A 20,551-nucleotide genomic window follows, 5' to 3' on the forward strand; every position below is an offset into this window, starting at 1 on the left:
ACTCTCTAAGACCATCCATGCTGTTGTGAATGGCAAGATTAAGTTCTTTTTTATGGTTGAGTAATATTACATTGTCTATATATTCCACATTGTCTTTATCCATTCACCTATCAATGGACTCTTCAGCTACTTCTATAATTTGGCTTTGTAAATAATGCTGCAACAAACGTAGGGAGGCATATTTCTCCTCCAAAATAGTGTTGTTGTATTCTTTGGATAAATTCCTAGTAGTGGAATTACTTGACCATAAAGTAATTTTATTTTAAAATTTTTTCCATACTGTTTGTACCAGTTTGTATTCCCACCAATGGGTGCACAAGTGTTCCTCTCTCTCCACATCTTTGCCAACCCTGTTTCTTCTGTTTTTGATTTTAGCCATTCTGACAGGTGTGGTGATACCTGATTGTGGTTTTGATTTGCATTTTCCTGATAATGAGTGATGTTGAATAACTTTTCATGTGTCTAAAATGTGTTTCTTGTAGGCAGCACATGAATGCTATTTATTTATTTGAGAGAGAGAGAGGTGGGGAGAGGGACTGAGGCTGAGAGAGAGAGAGGTGGGGAGAGGGACTGAGGCAGAGAGAGAAAGAGAGAAGGAGAAAGAGAGAGAGAGAGAATATCTTTCAGGCTCCATGCCCTTCGTGGAAACTGACATGGGGCTTGATCACATGACCCTGAGATCATGACCTGAGCCCAAATAAAGAGTTGGATGCTTAACCAAATAAACCATCCAAGTGTCCGCCTTACTCTGTCTATTTTTGTAATTCTTCTCTGTTTCTTCTTCTCTTGTAATTAATGACTTTCTTTAGTGTAAAAAATGACTTTTTTTTAATCTCTGGATTGCTTTCACTTTATTTTTTATATGTCATTATAGGTTTTTGGTTTTTGGTTACCATGAAGTTTTATATAAGATCCTAAGTATGTGACAATCCATATTTGATTGATGATTGCTTTAGTTTGAATGCATTTTAAAAGCTTTCTATTTCCATTCTCTACCCTCCATGTTTTATATAGTGCTTTTGCATTTTTAAATTTTATGAAACCCTTAACTAATTTTTAGATGTAGTTGGTTTTTACTACTTTTGTCCTTTAACCTTCATACAAGCTTTATTAGTGATCTACTAGCTTTACTATATATTTGTTTTTACCAGTGGAAATTTTCCTTTTATAATTTCTTCTAGCTATGGCTTTTTATTTTCCACTTAAAGAAGTCTTTTTAACCTTTCTTATAAGGCTGGTTTAATGGTGATGAATTCTTAACTTCTGTATGGGAAATTCTTTTTCTCGCATAAATTCTGAATGATAATCTTTCTGGGTAGAGTATTCTTGGTTGTAGTTTTCTTCTTTCAGCACTTTGAATATTTAGGCTACTCCCTTAGGGCCTGTAATTTTTCTACTGAAAAATCAGGAGATAACCTTACAGGGTTTCCCTTCTATGTAACTAGTTACTTTATGTAACTATTTGGCTGGTGTTTCTTTAAGCACTTATGAATTATGAATATGAATATCCCTATGGCCTGAATATACCATTTTCACTTGACGAGTAAGTAAGACTGGTCAAATAGTTGTGAATCTGATTTGGTGTATCTCAAAATGAGAATATCAGTCCACAGAGTCACAAAGCCTGCTTGCATCAGGGCTTCAGTTCTGACAAGAGGCTAGTAGTAAGCTAAGAGTTGTTTTTCCAACTTAGCTGTTTTAGGGAGTCAGTGAACCCCAGGGAATGCTTCTGAACGGAGGCTGGCTCCCTCTTACAGAGGCTCTAGTACACTAAATCATCAGTTATAGAGACCTGGAGCTCAAATGGGTCATTAGGTTTGTGTACCTCAAAGCAAGAAGTGTACCATAGCCTGTTGCTTGGCTTTAAACGTAGGTCCAGATTACACCCATTGTAGGTTAGCTGAGAGAATTAACCACTGAAATAGAGTATCCATATGAGTCATCTACTCTCTGTAATACTCAAGAGTCCAAAGTGATGCCCTGCGACCTTGTGGTTGAGGGGAAGAAGGACAATAATTTGTCCCTAATTGCCAGAGTGGTTGAGCATTTTGAATCTGTCTGCATTGTTCCCCCAAAACTTAATGAGCTGTCTTCTGGGTTTCATTGAGCTTTATCAGTCATCTTTGCTGATGAAGATATGGTTACACCAAAGTTGGAGCCTTTGAGGCTGAGACTTCTGACCTTCCATCCAACCAGATATTTATCTATCATTGAAAGCTTTTGGCATTGGTGAGTAATGTACTCACAATAAATCCTGACCTACCTCTTTGTAGTAGGAAATGTTAGGGGAGTTTAGGGAATACTGCAGATTTATTATTCGTGGCCTTATAGCGTGAATGAGAATTGGTCTTTGTCTTTGGTTGCTAATGGGATCCAAAAGAAGGTTTTGACAATGTCCAAGACAGCGTCTCAAAGTGCCATTCATGTGTGCCATAAATTTAGTTACTTCATAATATCTGGAACTTCAAGGGATATAGGAGCAACAACTAAATTGAATTGGTGGTTAATCTGTTAATCTCAATTCTCTGATAACCATTTTCGGTGGGCATAAGTTCTGTTGAATTGAGTTCTTGCTCAATTCTTACTCTCTTACTAGCCCTGCTTCCTTTAAGACCATAAGTAAGCCTGGGATTTTTCTTTCCCATCCTAGGATTCTATGTTACTTCTGTTAGGCAAGAAGAGACAGGGGCACAGTTTTGGGTATTTCAACTTATGTATTTCATCTTTACTTTTGAAGTTTAGGAGCATGTATAGTACAAGTTTTAAGTGTAATTACCAATTATACCTTTTAGAATTGAACATACAATTGAAAGCCACATCATTAGTATATTGAAGCAACAGCAAAAGCACATTGAAATTGTCCAAATCCTCACACACAAGGTCACTTTGCCTCCTTTTCAGAGGCATTTTAAGAATCCAAAGTCTGTAGTGCCTCATCTATGATTTTACACAGGAAAATGTCTTTCTTAGGGTATCTTGCTGAGAGGGTGACAATGTTATAGAAAAACAACCCTGAGATGTTTTACTTTTGTCTTAGAATAGATCCAGGTTTGGCATAATAGACTGTAGGAGGAATCGAGCCCACAGACAGTCCATCTATGACCGGTTTGTTACAATGGGGCAGACCTGGGATTTTTATGGTTTCAGATCTCATATTTAAGCCCTTAATCCATTTTGAGTTTATTTTTGTATAGTATAAGGGAGTGGCCCAATTTCATATTTTTGCACATCCATGTCCAGTCTTCCCGACACCATTTGTTGAAGAGACTGTCATCTTTTTCCCATTGCATATTCTTTGCTACTTTGTTGAAGATTAATTAACCAAATAGTTTTGGGTTTATTTCTGGGTTTTCTATTCTCTTCTGGTCTATATATTTTTCTATATATTTTTGTGCCAGTGCCATACTTTTTACAGCTTTCTAATGTAACTTGAAGTCTGGAATTGTGATACCTCCAACATTGCTTTTATTTTTTAGGGTAACTTTGGCTATTTGTGATCTTTTATGGTTCCATACAAATTTTAGGATTGTTCATTCTAGCTCTGTGAAAAATGCTGTTGGTGTTTTGACAGGGATCGCTTTAGATATGTAGTTTGCTTTGGGTAATATGGACATTTTGACCATATTTGTTCTTCTTCCAATCCATGATCATGGAATGTCTTTCCATTTCTTTGTGTCATCTTCAATTTCTTTCATCAATGTTTTATAGTTTTTAGACTACAGGTCTTTTACCTCTTTATTTAAACTTATTCCTAGGTATTTTATTATTTTTGGTGCAATTGGAATGGCAATTTATTTATTTATTTTATTTTATTTTATTAAGTTATTTTCTTAACTTCTCTTTATGCTGCTTTGTTATTTGTGTATAGAAATGCAACAGATTTCTGTAGATTGGTTTTATATATCACGACTACTGAATTTATCAGTTCCAATAATTTTTTGGTAGAGTCTTTAGGGTTTTCTATATATAGTATCATGTCATCTGCACATAGGAAAAGTTTTACCTCTTCCTCACCAATTTGGATGCCTTTTATTTCTTTTTGTTGTCCGATTACTATGACTGGGACTTCCAATACTATATTGAATAAAAGTGGTGAAAGTGGGTATTCATGTCTTATTCCTGACCTTGGGGGAAAAGCTCTCAGTTTTTCCCCATTGCAGGTGATGTTAGCCATGAGTTTTTCATTTAAGGCTGTTATTATGTTGAGATATGTTCACTCTAAATCTACATTGTTGAGGGCTTTTATCATGAATGGATGTTGTACTTTGTCAAATACTTTTTCTTCATTTATTGAAATGATCATATGGTTTTCTAATTTATTTTTTGATCATATGGTTTTTATCCTTTCTCATTGATGTGATTACCACCTTGATTGAATTGTGAGTATCAAATCATCTTTGTAGCCTGGCAGTAAATCCCACTGGATTGTGGTGGATAATTTTTTAATTTATTGTTGAATTCAGTTTGCCAATATTTTGTTTAGTATTTTTGCATCTATATTATCAGGGATGTTAGCCTTTTGTTCTTTTTTTTCATAGTTCTTTACCTGGTTTTAGTATCAGGGTAATTCTGACTGCATAGAATTAATTTGGAAGTTTTCTTTCCTCTTCTATTTTTTTGGGAAAATTTTGAGAACAAGTATTCACTCTTTAAATGTTGGGTAGAATTCACCTGTGAAGTCATCCTGCCATGGACTTTTGTTTCTTGGGAGTATTTTGGCTACTGATTCAAATTCATTGCTGGTAATCAGTCTGTTCAAGTTTTCTTTTTCTTCTTGTTTCAGTTTTGTTAGAGTATGTTTCTAGGAATTGGTCCTTCCCGTCTAAGTTGTATGATTTGTTGGCATATAATTTTTCATAAGATTCTCTTACAATCCTTTGTATTTCTGTGGTGTTGGTTGTTATTTTTCCTCTTTTATTTGTGATTTTATTTGAGTCCTTTTTTGTTGTTGCATCTGACTAAAGGTTTGTCAATTTGGTTTATCTTTCCAAAAGACCAGCTTCTGGTTTCATTGATCTGTTTTTTTTTTTTTTTTTGTAGTTTCTGTATCATTTATTTCTGTTCTTATCTTTATTATTTCCTTCCTTCTGCTGGTTTGGGGTTTTGTTTGTTGTTCTTTTCTAGTTTCTTTAGGTGTAAGGTTAGGGAGTTAATTTGAGATTTTTCTTGCTACTTGATGTAGACCTTTATTACTATGAACTTTTCTCTTAAATTTGCTTTTGCTGCCTCCCAAAGATTTTAGACTATTGTGTTTTCATTTTTGTTTTTCTCTATGTAATTTTTGATTTGTTTTTTGATGTCTTGCTTGACCCATTCATTGTTGAGTAGTGTGTTATTTAGCCTCCATGTATTATGGTCTTTCCACATTTTTTTTCTTGTAGTTGATTTCTAGTTTCATAGTATTATGGTCAGAAAAGATACATGGTATGACTTAAGTCTTTTTGAATTTGTTGAGATTGTTTCGTGGCCTAATATGTGATTTCTTTTGGAGAATGTTCCATGTATACTTGAAAAAAATTATAATTTGGTGTTTTAGGAGGGAATATTCTGAACATATCTGTTAACTCTACCTGGCCCAGCAGGTTATTCAAAGCCATTGTTTCCTTGTTGGTTTTCTGTATGTAGGATCTGTCCAGGGCTGTAAGTGGGGTGTTAAAGTGTCCTACTATTACCATATTACTATTGCTTATTTCCTGTATGTTTTTTATTAACCTTTTAGGTATTTATTTGGCTGCTTTCACGTGGGATGCATAAATATTTACAATTGTTAGGTCTTGTTGGACTTTACTTTTTATTATTATAGAGTGTCCTTCTTTGTCTCTTGTTACAGGTTAAAGTCTATTTTGTCCAAAAAAAGTATTGCTACCCCAGCTTTCTTTTCACACCCATTTGCATGATAAATATTTCTCTATCCCCTCACATTCAATCTGTGAGTATCTTTACATCTGATACCCATCTGATACCTGAGTCTTTTGTAAGCAGAATATAGATGAGTCTTTTGATTGGAGCATTTAGTCCATTTACATTTAAAGTAATTATTGATAGATATAAATTTATCACCATTTTATTACTTGTTTTGTGGTTTTTCTTGTATTTCTCATCTGATCAGTTCTCTTTTTTGCTCTCTTCTCTCACAGTTCATACTTGGGTTCTTTTCTCTTTATTTTTTTGCATATTAATGGGTTTTGATTGTGGTTACCATTAGGTTTGTATATAACGTCTTCTGCATATAGCAGTTTATATTAAGTTGATGGTCACATATGTTTGAGCTTGTTCTTTACTCTTCATCCTCTCCTCCCCCCATGTTTTTGGTAAGGTATCATAATTTACATCTTTGTATTTTGTGTGTTCCTTGACTGATTTTTACAGATATGCTTATTTTTCACTGCTTTTTACACTTCCTGTTTTTCTTACTCTTATTGTTTTTGTTTTTCTCTCACAAAATCTCCTTTACATTTCTTGTAGGGCTGGCTTAGTGGTTAAGAATTCTTTTAGCTTTGGTTTGTCTGGAAACTCTATCTCTCCTTTTTTTTTTTAAAAGATTTTATTTATTTATTCATGAGATAGACAGAGAGAGAGAGAGAGAGAGAGAGAGAGAGAGACAGGCAGAGGGAAAAGCAGGCTCCATGCAGGGAACCTGATGTGGGACTTGGTCCCAGGACTCCAGGATCATGCCCTGGGCCGAAGGCAGGTGCTTAACTGCTGAGCCACCCAGCGATTCCCTTTATCTCTCCTTCTACTCTGAATGTTAGCTTTGCTAGATGGAGTATTCTTGACTGTAGATTTTTTCCTTTCATGCCACTTTCTTCTGGCCTGCAAAGTTTATGCTGAAAAATCTGCTGATAGCCTTATGGTGCTTTCCTTGTGTGTAACTGTCTTCTTTTCTCCTACTGCTTCCCCTTGCCCTTTCTTACTGCTTTTAAAATACTCTTTTTATCACTGCTTCTTGCATTTTTAGTTACTGTGTGTCTTGATGTGGCCATCTTGAGTTGATTTTTTTGGGAAATTTCTGTGCCTCCTGGATCTGGATAACTGACTCCTTTCCCAGATTAGGGAATATTCAACTATTCTTTATTCTTCTAGAATCACTATAATGTGAATGTTACTATGCCTGTTGGAGTAACTGAGTACCCTAAGTCTATTCTCGTTTTGCATGATTTCTTTTACCTCACCTGATCAGCTTGATTACTTTCCATTATTCTGTTCTTCAAGTCTCTAATTTGTTCTGCCACTTCTTCTATCCTGCTATTTATTCCATCTAGTGTATTTTTAATTTAATTTGTTGTGTTCTTCATTTCTAATTGGTTCTTTCTTTGTGTTTTCTATCACTTTTGAAGGGTGTCATTGATATTCTCCACTGTTTATTCAAATCCAGGGAGTATCTTCATGATCATTATTTTAAATTCTCTATCAGGCATATACTTCTATCTGTTTCACTTAGATATCTTGCTGTGGTTTTGTTTTTTCCTCTTCTTTCATTTGGGACATATTTCTCTGTCTCCTCATTTTGTCTAACTCTCTGTGTCCATTTCTCTATGTCTGCCCCCTAGTTTTGAAAGTAATGGCTTTATGAAGAAGAGGTCCTGTAGTGCTCTGCAGTGCAGAGTCCTTTTATGTTGACCAGAACCTGGCACTTCAGGAATGCTTCCTGTGTGTGTTGCATGTACCCAACTATTGTGTCCTGGCTAATTTTCCCTTCAGTTTAGTCAAGTTCAGAGGCTCTCTTTGCCTGTTGTGTGCAGTGTGCAGTCCCCAGTCAAGGTGGGGAACAGTTTTAACTAGGTACACCTCAAGCTTCCACAGGGCGTACTCCTCTTGCTGGAGCTGAGGCCCCTAAAACATATGAGTTAGGAGGTATGGTGTTGTCAAGATTTGTACCAGTCTTCTGGAGAAAGGGACCTACAGCCCTGGGACTGAGGTAAATATGACTGGAAAGGGTGGATCTGCTGAAGTCTGGGGGTTCAGGGCATGGTGTAAGCAAGTTAGGTAATGAATGTGGGTACAACTCTGGGGGAACATAATCTTATAATAGATAGACAGTAATCATGCTCACCTTTTGATCCAGAAGAAAACATTATCTTTGTTATACTTGACAGTAAATGTATCTTCTCTTAATTCTAGGAGGGACACGATAATCTGTTTTCCAAAACTATGAGCAAACTTGCCTTCTTCTCTTGAGGAGAACACTATCTCTATTATCCAAGGCTGTTTTTTCACTATACCCATATCCCTGAAAAGATAGAACAAAGATAAATCAGGGATTCTGCTTGCTAGATATAGATAAACATGAGATACATGGAGAATTGCTGCCTGATAAATATAATAGTAATTATATTACATAGGAATAAAGATTTTCAGATTAGTCTGACAATTCAGTATGTTACCTGCAAGAGATACTCCTTAAATATGAGGAAATGAAAAGGTAGAAAATCCAGGATAGAAAAAGTTCTAGTATGTGAATGCTAACCAGAAGGAAAGATGGTATAACTATAGTAATTTTAAATGACATATTCTCCAATGCAAGAGGCATTACTTGTTATGAAAAGATCATTTATAATGACAGGACAGTCAGCCAGTGAGGCAGATGAAACAGTTATACATGGGCATACCCTCAACAATGTAGATTTAAGATAAATAAAACAAATAGATCACTTAGATTTTGATGACATTGAGTCAATTAGGTATCCTTATGCAAAAGGTAAATGTTGACCTCTACCTCACTACAAACACAAGTATCAATTCTAGATGTATTGTAGATCTAAATGTATATGGTAAGACTATAAAGCTTTTTAGAATAAAATATAGGAAATTATTTAATGGCCTTAGAGAAGACAAAGATTTTTTTATATAGGACAGAAATCACATAATAACCATAAAGGAGAAAAATGGTATTAAATTAAAATTTAAGAATTGTGTTCATCAAATGTCAGCATAAGGAGTAAAAATGAAAGCAGACAATCTTTTCAATAGAAATATTCTACAAAGAACTTAAGTCTATAATATGTAAAAATATCTATAAGTAGTGAGTTAAGTAATCCAATAAAGATGGACAAAAGTATTCTATAGAAGATGATATCCACTGGACATTATTCATATGAAAGTGGGTTCACTTTCATTGGTTTTTAAGGAAACACATATTAAAACCACAAGGCAATACCATTATTCATTCACCACAATGGCTAAAATGAAAAAGAGAAATACACGTTGGTATGGATGTGGAGTGGTGGCATTTTATCCACTACTGGTAAATGTGTAAATGGCTTAATCATTTTATAAATCTGTTTGGCAATATCACAAAAATCTGAACATGTACATATTCCCTCATTCAGGACCTCCACTCCTAGTTATATACCAAACATAAGTTTGTCTCTTAAGAACATACCTAGAAGAAATGCATATTTTTTAAAAAGGACATGTACATGAATTTTTAAAGTTGCATCACAATTCACAATATCACAGTGAGTAAGTTGTGGTGTATATATATTCTAGAATGCTATTTAGCAATGAGAAGGTATCATCTATTGTCATATATAAAAACGTGGGTGAATTTTTCAAAGATCATACCAAACAAAAGAAGCCTTAATGTACTTATACTTTATGATCCATATTTTATAAAATCCTCTAAGTGCATGAAAGAACCTCTAATCTTCTGGCAATGTTGGATTTTTTATATGGGTTGTGGCTTCATAGGAGCATTCACTTTGAAAACTCATAAGTATGTACAATTGTGATTTGTGTACTTTTCTATATACCAGTGAAATCTTTACGTAAAAAGTTGATTGGAGATTCTGTGCATTGGTTGATTTTTCAACTGTTTAGTTTCCTTTTGGGAGAGGCTTCAAAGAGCTGGCCATTTAGTTTTTGAAATCCCTGCATCCAGGATTTTCTTATCGCCCAGTGCAATTGGCCTGACAGCCAATATTTTCTTAGCTGAGTTGCATTCTCAGTTTTCTGCTCACAAATGTGCTTGGTTTCCCCAAATCCGATAGTTGTTTGGTTCAAGTTGAATAAACCAAAGGTCTTTTCCTGGGTCAGTTATATGGAGTAGAGATGGAGATAGGACTTGGAGCTAACATTTTATATAGACTGGCATCCATTCCCCTTGTTTTTACCTTTATCCCCCTCCTTTTTAGTGGTAGCTCATTGCCCTTAATTTCTGAGACTCTAGGGTAAAATATGGTTTACTTCTTGATTTCCCTACCCACAGGCTTACTTCTCTGAAGTCTGCTGACTCAGTTCCAATTCCTACAATTTTCTTGATAAATACTGCCTCCACTCTATTTATTTGTATTTTTTTGCTTTCTAAAGAATTTGTTTGTAAGTCTACCTTTTATCAAATACTCATATGTTTGCTTTGTGGCCAGATACTTTTCTAAGTGTTTAAATATTGACTCACTTAATTCTAACAACCTTATCATGGTGGTATAATTATTTACAGATTTTCCTTAGTAGCACCTCATCCACTTAGGTATAATCATTATTTTTCTGTTCTAAGTATTTTAAAATTATAATTATCATATTTTCATTTAAGCCATATTTATTGAGAAAAGCTTTTAGTTTCTAAATATATGGTTTTGTTTCTCTTTTTAGATAACTGTTCACATTGAGTATTAGTTTCCATAGCTTGCTTTCTTTCTTCTTTCTTTCTTTTTTCTATCTATCTTTCTTTCTTTTTTCTTTCTTTCTTTCTTTCTTTCTTTCTTTCTTTCTTTCTTTCTTTCTTTCTTTCTTTCTTTCTCTTTCTTGATTTTATTTATTTATTCATGAGAGATGCAGAGACAGAGACACAGGCAGAGGGAGAAGCAGACTCCTTGCAGGGAGCCCAGTGTTGGGCTGGATCTCCCAACCCATGATCCAGGATCATGCCCTGAGCCGAAGACAGATGCTCAACCATTGAGTCATGGTCTCCCCTCTTATTAACATCTTACATTAGTATAGTAGTTTTGTTATAATTAATGAACCAATATAGTACTAAGTAAAGTCAATATTTTTATTTCCTTAGCTTTTACAAAATGTCCTTTTTTCTATTCCCGGATCTCACTCAGGATACATTACCTTTAGTTGTCATGTCATAGAATTCTATTGGGCTTGACAGCTTCTAAGTCTTCCATTGTGTTTTATGACATTGGCTGGTTTGAGGAGTGCTGGTCAGGTATTTTTTAGAATGTTCCTTTTTTGGGAATTGTCTGATTTTTTTCCCCCTGTGATTAGACAGTGGTTATGGGTTTTATTTATTTTTTAAAATTTCCAGGCGCCCTGGTTATGGATTTTTTTTAAAAAGATTTATTTATTTATTCACGAGAGACAGAGAGAGAGAGAGAGAGAGAGAGAGGCAGAGACACAGGCAGAGGGACAAGCAGGCTCCCTGCAGGGAGCCCGATGTGGGACTGGATCCTGAGTCTCCAGGATCAGGCCCTGGGCTGAAGGCAGGGCTAAACTGCTGAGCCACCAGAGCTGCCCCTGGTTATGGATTTTAGAAGGAAGATCACAGAAGTAAAATGACATTTTCACCAAATCCTTTCAAGGGTGCATATTATCACCATGGCTTATTACTTTGGAATTTGACCTTGTTCAACTGAGTCATGTTAACCATATTTCTCCACTGTATTCATTGTCTTTTAACTACTTGTTTTGGTTATTCTCTTTTCTCTCTCTCTCTCTCTTTTATTACATAGGGGATGAATAATGATGTTCTTATCCAATTTATAAGCTTTTCAAATGTCTCTGGTCTGGGACTTCCATTTTTATTTTAACAATTATATTTTTAAATGTCTAGATTTACTGTTTTTTGTTCATCTGCGCTTATTTAATTCCTTTGACTTTTTATTTAATTTTTCATTTTTATGGAAGTTATACTGTCATTTATCTTTTTGAGCATCCTAAAATTAGTATTTACAAGTCTCCCACAGACTCTCAATGATATCAATTTAATCTGTTGTTAATGGGACTCTTTTTTTTTTTTTTTGCCTTATATTTCTTTTGCTATATTACTATGTAAATCTACCACTTTATGTTTAGAGCAAAGGAGATTACATTGATATATGCATTCACTGTGCTACTTTCATATGATTGAATATTTTCCAATTATTATATATTTCTTATATTTATAAATAATTATATTTCTTCTTCCTCCACATCCTCCTCTTACTCCTCCTGCTTGCCTCTAACCCTTTATGCTTGATTGAAAAGAAAACTATTTCTCATAATGACTATTCTGAAATCCCACTTTGTTGTGAGATTTCTAATATTGCACACCCATTCACAGAACCAGTGGGTGGCTTAGTTTAATTTTTTGTAATGAATCTGTTTCTGAACTCTTATCATGGGCATGTCTCTTGCTATAAACTATAAATCCAGGCAGCTATCCAATAATAGTTCTGAATAAGACAGTTCTTGTCTTCTGTTTTGCATGGATAAGTTCTGGGTTTATCTTAGATGCCATTATCACAAAGGAGCAAAATTTCTCCATCATTCCATTAGGCCTCTAGCTTCAACCCTATTCCCAAATTAGTACTTCTTTTAAGGTTCAGGTTCATTGAGATATTTATCATGCCTTTAGATTTTCATTGTCTTTTTATTTAAATCTATGTTGTTTGGAGCAGAGGGATTGCATCAACATATGAATTTTCTGTACTATATTTAGCTGACTATTTTTTTTTAACTGTTTTCTTCTCCTCCTCCTCCTTTCTTTTAGGATTTGTTTTATTTCCAGGAGGTGCACTTGGCCAACTTCTGGGAGGTACCATTGCTTCCATGTTACACATGTCTTGTAAAGCCCTTATGAGATTTGTAATGGTTACATCTGTTATATCAGTTATATTCTTTGGGTTTGTAATTTTTGTACACTGTGATCCAGTACCATTTGCTGGGATCAATGAAGATTATGACGGGTAAATATTATTTTGTATATTTGATTTTTACATTCAAACCAACAATGTATTTCTCAGTTAATAATTATTTATCTAGTAACCCAATATGTTTATACCATTCTTGGAATTATTCAACATGTAAAAGAAATATAAAGCATACTTTCACCTTTCATAATAACGGCAGAAATATCATGATGGTAGCTTGTGATACGGCTGCTTATGTATTCATAAAGTACTAATAAAAAAAGCACTGAAATGGTTCAGAACCTAGAAATCATATTCTGTATTAAAGTGGCTAACAACTAGGAGACAATACTATCTATACAAAGCCTTACCTTGTGTTCCTGAATTGGTATGTCTGTCTTTTTATAGACATCAAAGAATAGAAATGAAGTACATCTGAAAGTATGGTATAGTAATGTCTCCTTTAAGGTAACCATGCAAAAATTCAAAGAACTTGGCAGAGATTGATATTTAATACAGGGGAACAGAATTCAAATAGAAAACCTTAGGACTGAGCAAGTAAAATAAGTAAGGAGAATAAGATTTTCAGTTCTATCTTCAATGGAGTAGCTTGTGGCAGGTCTATAGGCCCACTGAGATCAACTATAAAAATACTGAGTCAAGTTTAAAGACCCGTCTAAAGGCATCAGAGGACTGTTTAGGCAAATAGGAATTCAAAGGCCAAAATTCTGGAATGAGGCAGACCCTTAAGAAGTATCTTTCTGCAGTTGCATACTTTAAAGATATTTGCTAATTCTCAATACTAGCAAGAAGCTGAGAATTTGGGCAAAGGTCTGGACAAAAATCACCTATTAGATGACAAGAAATCAGCATACATTAGTGACTGATGTGTCAACCTAGAGTCAAAAACAGGGTCGAGCAGGATATCAGAAGAGAGAGAGACAAATGAGACAACACTCTTGGGTTTTCACTCAATACATTTGCTGAAGCTGAATACATTTGTAAGAGGCTGAAATCAAGCAGAAATCTTTAAAAAAGTAGAGGAAAATTCTAACACTATTGTGATACTCTGTAGATAAGAGTGAGTTTAGAATACAGTGAAGAGAGGAACCATGATGGACACTAGGTATTCTCAGCTGATATCTCTTTAAGGCTAAGACGTAAGAGTGAGGGCATTCCAAACATACTGTAACCTAGCCAGGAGTTAATTTGGCCACTAATTAGATGAATTTGGTCATCCAGCACTTTACCCAGCAGCAGAAAGACCCAACACTCTAAAAAAAAGATAATGCCAAAAATTATGAGACAAAACAAATAATAGAACAGACCATAGGGGATCCAGATATCATCATTATCAAATAAGAATGTTAAAACAATTTTGATATGAGCAATAACACAAATGACTGAATTTCTCTTCAGAAACCATGTGTTCAGAAGAGAGTAAAACAATATCTTTACAATTCTGAAAGACAAAAATGAAACAAAACAAACTGATGACTCATAAGTTATTATCCAGTGAAAATATCCTTTAAGAATAAAAATGAAGTAAAGATATTCTCAGGTGAAGGATAACTAATAATTTATTATTAGCACTAAAAGAAATTATTAAGTATTTTTTAAGTCTGAAGCAAAATAATCCTAGAGGAAAACTTAAAGGATAGAGGAAGAGTAAAAGAAGTAATAAATATACTAGTAAGTAGACTAATTTTTCATCTTAAGCTTAAAACATAAGTAACTATTGAAAGCAAAGAAATATAACATTGGTATAGTTTTTCAAAGATATATATCTATATCTATATCTATATCTATATCTATATCTATATACAGGACCTCTGTGTTTATAAGACTTATACAATTTAAATAGAGTGGTAAAATATCAGCTCAAAGTAGAAAAGTAAGTATGTATATATAGTTTAGGTACATATCTATCTATGTTTCCTGTTTATATGGTCTGCATACTAAGATTGTTTTTATATTATTAAGTATTGTGAAAAACAATAAAGAACAGTAGGACTTATAGTTACAATAAAGAATAGTAGAACTTATAGTTTCTACTCCATTATGTTAAGAGCTTGTAAGTCATCACTCCTATCCTCACAATAAGAAAAGAGTTGAACAACAACAAAAAATTAACAGCAGAGGCAGAGCGGACAAAGTGCTGTCCCCCTAAATGGAGAGATAGGCAAATAGAGAGAATTGTTTACTGGGAGCAGAAGCCATTGGAACTGAGTATTAAACAGCACTTGATTAATTACTGGAGGTGGAACATGGGATAACTTGAGAGTTGAAATCTCCTGGCGACCCAGTTGTAGGACTCCACACACTTTTATGTCTTTTACATCCAGGTGCTCTACTAGGTTTTCAGAGTAGAAACAGGGGAAAAAAATTGTCCTGTGTTTTGGGCAGGAGAGGGAAAATAACCATTTGAAATATGCCCAAGAGAAGTCTGCTGTCTGTAACAAAAGCCTATCCTGTAGGAAACTACTTTCCAGAATTTTCCCATCAAACTTTAAAAAGGAAGACAATCAGACAAGTCAATTCTTTTCTAACTTTCCTGTCTCACATAGGGAGGAAGAAAAAAGGCTAAGAAAACTTCTGAAGTTGACAGCTTAGAGATCAGGCCCACTGGGGTGGAAGAGACACAAAATATAAGGTTTAATCATATGATTTTAGAGTGCTTTCCCTCAACAATATTTTACCACCACATCAATAGGTATTTAGTTTTATAACAGTGAAGCACAACTGAGAGAGCTGCAAGGCACACTCTATTTAGTAAAAAGATTCTAGGGAAACCCAAAGATAACTGGGAAGACGGAATGAGGATACCATGGGAAACTGAAGCCTTTGTCACCTATAGCTACAACAATCTTTAAACACAGCCTAACTCCTAGACAGATAATCATAAAAACCTCATACATAAAAGCCTATTTACCTCTTTATTTTATTTTATTATTTTATTTTATTTTATTTTATTTTATTTATTTATGATAGTCACAGAGAGAGAGAGAGAGAGGCAGAGACACAGGCGGAGGGAGAAGCAGGCTCCATGCACCGGGAGCCTGATGTGGGATTCGATCCCGGGTCTCCAGGATCGCGCCCTGGGCCAAAGGCAGGCGCCAAACCGCTGCACCACCCAGGGATCCCTACCTCTTTTTTTTAAAACCTGATATATACTATCTGATTTTCAACCACACAGTACAGGGTATTCTAAAGGCAAGAAAATATGCAGACTGAAAAACACAGAAAGCATTAGAACCAGACTTAGATATAGCAGATGTTTGGGAATGATCAGACTGGGAACATAAAAATAGCTATGATTAATACGCTAAGGGCTCCAATGGAAAAAAGTAGACAACATGAAAGCAAAAATAGGTAAATGTAAGTAAGAGAAAAAAATTCTAAGAAAAAACAAACAAAAAAGTAAGTTTAAGGGAGCAAAAACTCTTTAAGAGGGATGAAGAATCCCTTTATGGGCCCATCAGTAGACTAGGGAGAACTGAGGAAAGCATCAGTGACTGTGAAGATAGATCAGCAGAAACTTCTCAAACTGAAAAATACAGAGAAAAAGATGGAAAAAACAAACAAACAAACAAACAAACAAAAAACCCTGCCTGGAATACAATATGCAAGAACTGTGCTGTAATTACAAAGGTATAACAAATATATGACATAAACACTAGAAGTAGAAGAAGAGAGAATAGAAGTGAGTAATAATGACAGAATTTTCCAAAATTTGCAAGCACCAAACTACAGATCCAGGAAGCTCCGAGAATACCAAGAAAGAGAAATACCCCCAAAATTACAACTAGGCATAGCATATTCAACCTATAGAATCAGAAAATAATGACAAAATCCTGAAAGAAGCCAGAAGAAAGAAACTCACTGGTAGAGGATTGAAGATTATTTATTGCAGACTTATCTTACAAACCATACAAACAAGAAGAGTGTGGAATGAAATATTTAAAGGACTGAAAAAAATCATTAACCTAGAATGGTGTATGCAATCAAACTGTCTTTCAAAACTGAAGTAGAAATAAAGATACTCTTAGATAAACAAAAATATATGGGGATTGTAAACCTGCTTTGCAAGAAATGTTTAAGGAAGTTCTTCAGAAAAAAGAAAAATTACATGAGTTAGAAATTTGAGTTATATAAAGAAAAAAGAACACCAGAGAATGAATAAATGAAGGTATAATTTTCATTTTTTTATTTTCAGTTGGTGTAATAGAGAACTTGTGTTCAAAATAATAATGGTGATAAGATGTTAAATGTTTATAGTTGCTGTATAGTGAAATGGATAACAGAAACCTTATAAAAGATGAGAGAGAAATTGAAAATTCTCTCTTCTGAGGTACCTGCACTACCCATGATGTGGTATAATGTTATTTGAAAGTAGACTTAACCTGCTTGTATTCTGGGAATTCTAGGGAAACTTAAAACATTAAAAAAGTATATTTTATTTATTTATTCCTGAGAGGCACAGAGAGAAGCAGAGACACAGGCAGAGAGAGAAGCAGGTTCCATGCAGGGAGCCCGAAGTGGGACTCGATCCTTGAACTGGGATCATGCCCTGAGCCAAAGGAAGATGCTCAACCACTGAGCCACCCAGGTGTCTCCTAAAACATTTTTAAGAAATATAATTGCTGTGACACCTGCGTAGCTCAGTCGACTGAGTGTCTGACTCCTGACTTTGGCTTAGGTCATGATCTCGGAGTCCTGGGATTGAGCCTCCTGTCGGGCTCTGTGTTTGGCAGACAGTCTGCTTGGAGGTTCTCTCTCTTCCTCTGCACAGCTCCCCTCCCCTGTGCATGCACATTCTCTCCCTCTCTGTCTCAAGTGAATAAATCTGTAAAAAATAATAAAAAGTATAATTGCTATGCTAACAGATGAGAGAAGATGGAATGTCATAAAATAAACCCAGAGGAAGCAAACAAAAAACAAAAAAAACCAAAAACAAAAACAAAAAAAGAGGAAAAGATGAAAGCAAGAAAGAACAACTCGTTGGCATGTAATTGTTTATAGTCATGTTTTATGATCTTTTGTATTTGTGTTGTGTCATTTGTGATGTCTCCTCTTCCATTCATAATTCATTTGTTTGACTCTTGTTTTTTCTTTTCTTGGCAAGTTTAGCTGAAAGTTTGTCTATTTCATTTATCTTTTTTTTAAAAAAAAACCAGCTCTTGGGACACCTGGGTGGCTTAGTGGTTGAGCATCTGCCTTTGGCTCAGGGTGTGATCCCGGGATCTGGGATCGAGTCCTGAATCTGACTCTGCAAGGAGCCTACTTCTCCCTCTGCCTATGTCTCTCTCTCTCTCTCTCTCTCTCTCTCTCTCTCTGTCTGTCTCTCTGTCTCTCAGGAATTAATAAATCTTAAAAAAACAGAACAAAACAAAAACAGCTCTTGGTTTCATTGATCTTTTCTATTGTTTTATTAGTCTTTATTTTATTTGTTTCTCTTCTGATCTTTGTTATTTCCTTCCTTCTATTAACTTTGGGCTTAGTTTGTTGTTTTCCTAGTTCCTTGAAGTGTAAAGTTAGGTTATTTATTTGAGATCTTTCCTTTTTCATAATGTAGGCATCTATCACCATGAACTTCTCTCAGAATTTCCTTTGCTGCATCCCATAGATTTTGGTATGTTCAATATCCACCTTATTTATCTCAAAGTATTTTTAAAATCTCTTTTATGATTTCTTCTTTGATTTATTGGTTGTTCAGTAGCATGTTTTTAAATCTCCACGTATTTGTGAATTTTCTAGTTTTCTTGTTGACATTGATTTCTAGTTCCATACTATTGTTGAAAAAGATGCTTGATATGATTCCAGTCTTCTTACATGTAATAAGACTTATTTTGTAGACTTCTATATGATCTATTCTGGAAAATGTTCCCTATGTACTTGAGAAGAATATGTATTCTCCTGTTATGGATGCAATGTTCTGTAAATGTTGGTAGGTCCTGCTCCCTCTGCACTGAACCCTGTGGGAATAGCTGATTTAGAACCATTTCTTTGTTTGTTTCAGTACTATGGAACTCTGCAAGCCCTGTTGGTTATGAGTCAGACCATCAAGGGGCTCTTTCCCTGGGAGGATTGTGATGAGTTCCTGGATATGTATTAAATTAGAAGTCTGACCCTCAGGTAGTGATTTTTAAAGTATGCAAATAGCCTCTTTCATGCAAAGATACAGATGGACATGTTTTGCCTTCTCTTTCTGTGTTGAGCCTTGGGAGGATAGCCAAGGTGAATCTGCAGAGCCCATTAACTACTTTACTACAGTCTTGTTTTTGGATACAAGCCTGTTGGTTTTTTGAGCTAAGTGTTTTTGGGCACCCACCACTCATGTGTGAGTCTTAAAAGTTGGCACACTAGATGTGGTGTCCATACTCTTTACTCCTTAGGGAGAAGTTGTTAGTTGGGAGGTCCTTCCTGATTATTAGGCACTGTGCCTAGGGTATGGTTTATGGTAAAATTGTGTTTCAGGTTTTCCTATCTATTTCAGTGTGGGTGATGGTATTTTCTCATTTGCCCAATGTGTAGGATTTACTCAGCTAGTTTTTAGATTTCTTTCAGAGGGAATTTCTCTGTGTGGCTGTAGATTTGGTGTGTCTTTGGGAGGAGATGAGTTCTGGAGGCACCTATGTCACCATATTGGACTGCAACCAAGATAGTTTTTTCAAGAAATGGTGCTAGAAAAATGAATATGCACATGAAAAAACAAAACAAAAGAAAGAAAAGAAAAAAAAATCTACAGACAGAACAGACTTTCAGCCTTCATGAAAATTAAATCAAAATGAACTAAAGCAGTGTATGTTCTCATTCATTTGGGGAATATAAATAATAGTGAAAGGGAATATAAAGGAAGGGAGAAGAAATGTTGGGAAATATCAGGAAGGGAGACAGAACATAAAGACTCCTAACTCGGGGAAACGAACTAGGGGTGGTGGAAGGGGGGAGGAGGGCGGGTGTTGGAGGGGAATGGGTGACGGGCACTGAGGTGGACACTTGACGGGATGAGCACTGGGTGTTTTTCTGTATGTTGGTAAATTGAACACCAATAAAAATTAATTTAAAAAAAAAATAAAATAAAAAAATAAAAATAAAAAACAAAAAACAAAAAACAAAATGAACTAAAAATGGATATAGACTTGAATGTAAAACACAAAACTAAAAAACTTCGGAAAGATAACATAGGATAAAATCTAGGTAACCTTGGCTTTTGTGATGACATTTCAGGTGCAAAAAAAAAAAAAAAAAAAAAGCATGAAAGAAAAAAATGACATGTTAAATGTTATTAAAATTAAAACCTTTCTCTGTGAAAGACACTGTTAATAGAATTAAAAGTCAATGCCCAAATTGGGAGAAAAATACATATTTTAGTTTATATGCTGCCAAAGTGAGCATGAGAAAAATACATATTTGGTAAGTATATATCCAAAATATTGAAAGAACTCTTAAAAGTCATCAATTTACAGAGAAACAGCCCAATTAAAATGGCCAAAAGGTCTAAACAGACACCTCACTAAGGAAGCTGTACAGATACTAGATACTGATAAGCATATGAAAATATGTTCAGTATTATAGGCCATCAAGGAGCAGAGACTTAAAACAACAATGAGATACCACAGAACGTTTATTGAAATGTCTGAAATCCAAAAACCTGACAAAACCAAATGCTAGTGAGTATGTGGAGTAACAAAGACATTTGCGGCAATTAGTAATAT

The 20,551-nt window shown here is 34.9% G+C and overlaps 1 protein-coding gene across 1 annotated transcript in view; it reads left to right on the forward strand.

Annotated features, from left to right (window-relative positions):
• Positions 1 to 20,551, forward strand: part of SLCO6A1 (solute carrier organic anion transporter family member 6A1) — a 95,763-nt gene that overhangs the window by 36,924 nt on the left and 38,288 nt on the right. The window contains exon 8 of the mRNA XM_025993006.2: positions 12,695 to 12,890. Coding sequence (XP_025848791.1) covers positions 12,695 to 12,890 — 196 coding nt within the window. The remainder of the gene's footprint in view (positions 1 to 12,694; positions 12,891 to 20,551) is intronic.

This window comes from Vulpes vulpes, chromosome 14 (genome assembly GCF_048418805.1).
Source record: "Vulpes vulpes isolate BD-2025 chromosome 14, VulVul3, whole genome shotgun sequence".
In the NCBI taxonomy this organism is placed as follows: domain Eukaryota; kingdom Metazoa; phylum Chordata; class Mammalia; order Carnivora; family Canidae; genus Vulpes; species Vulpes vulpes.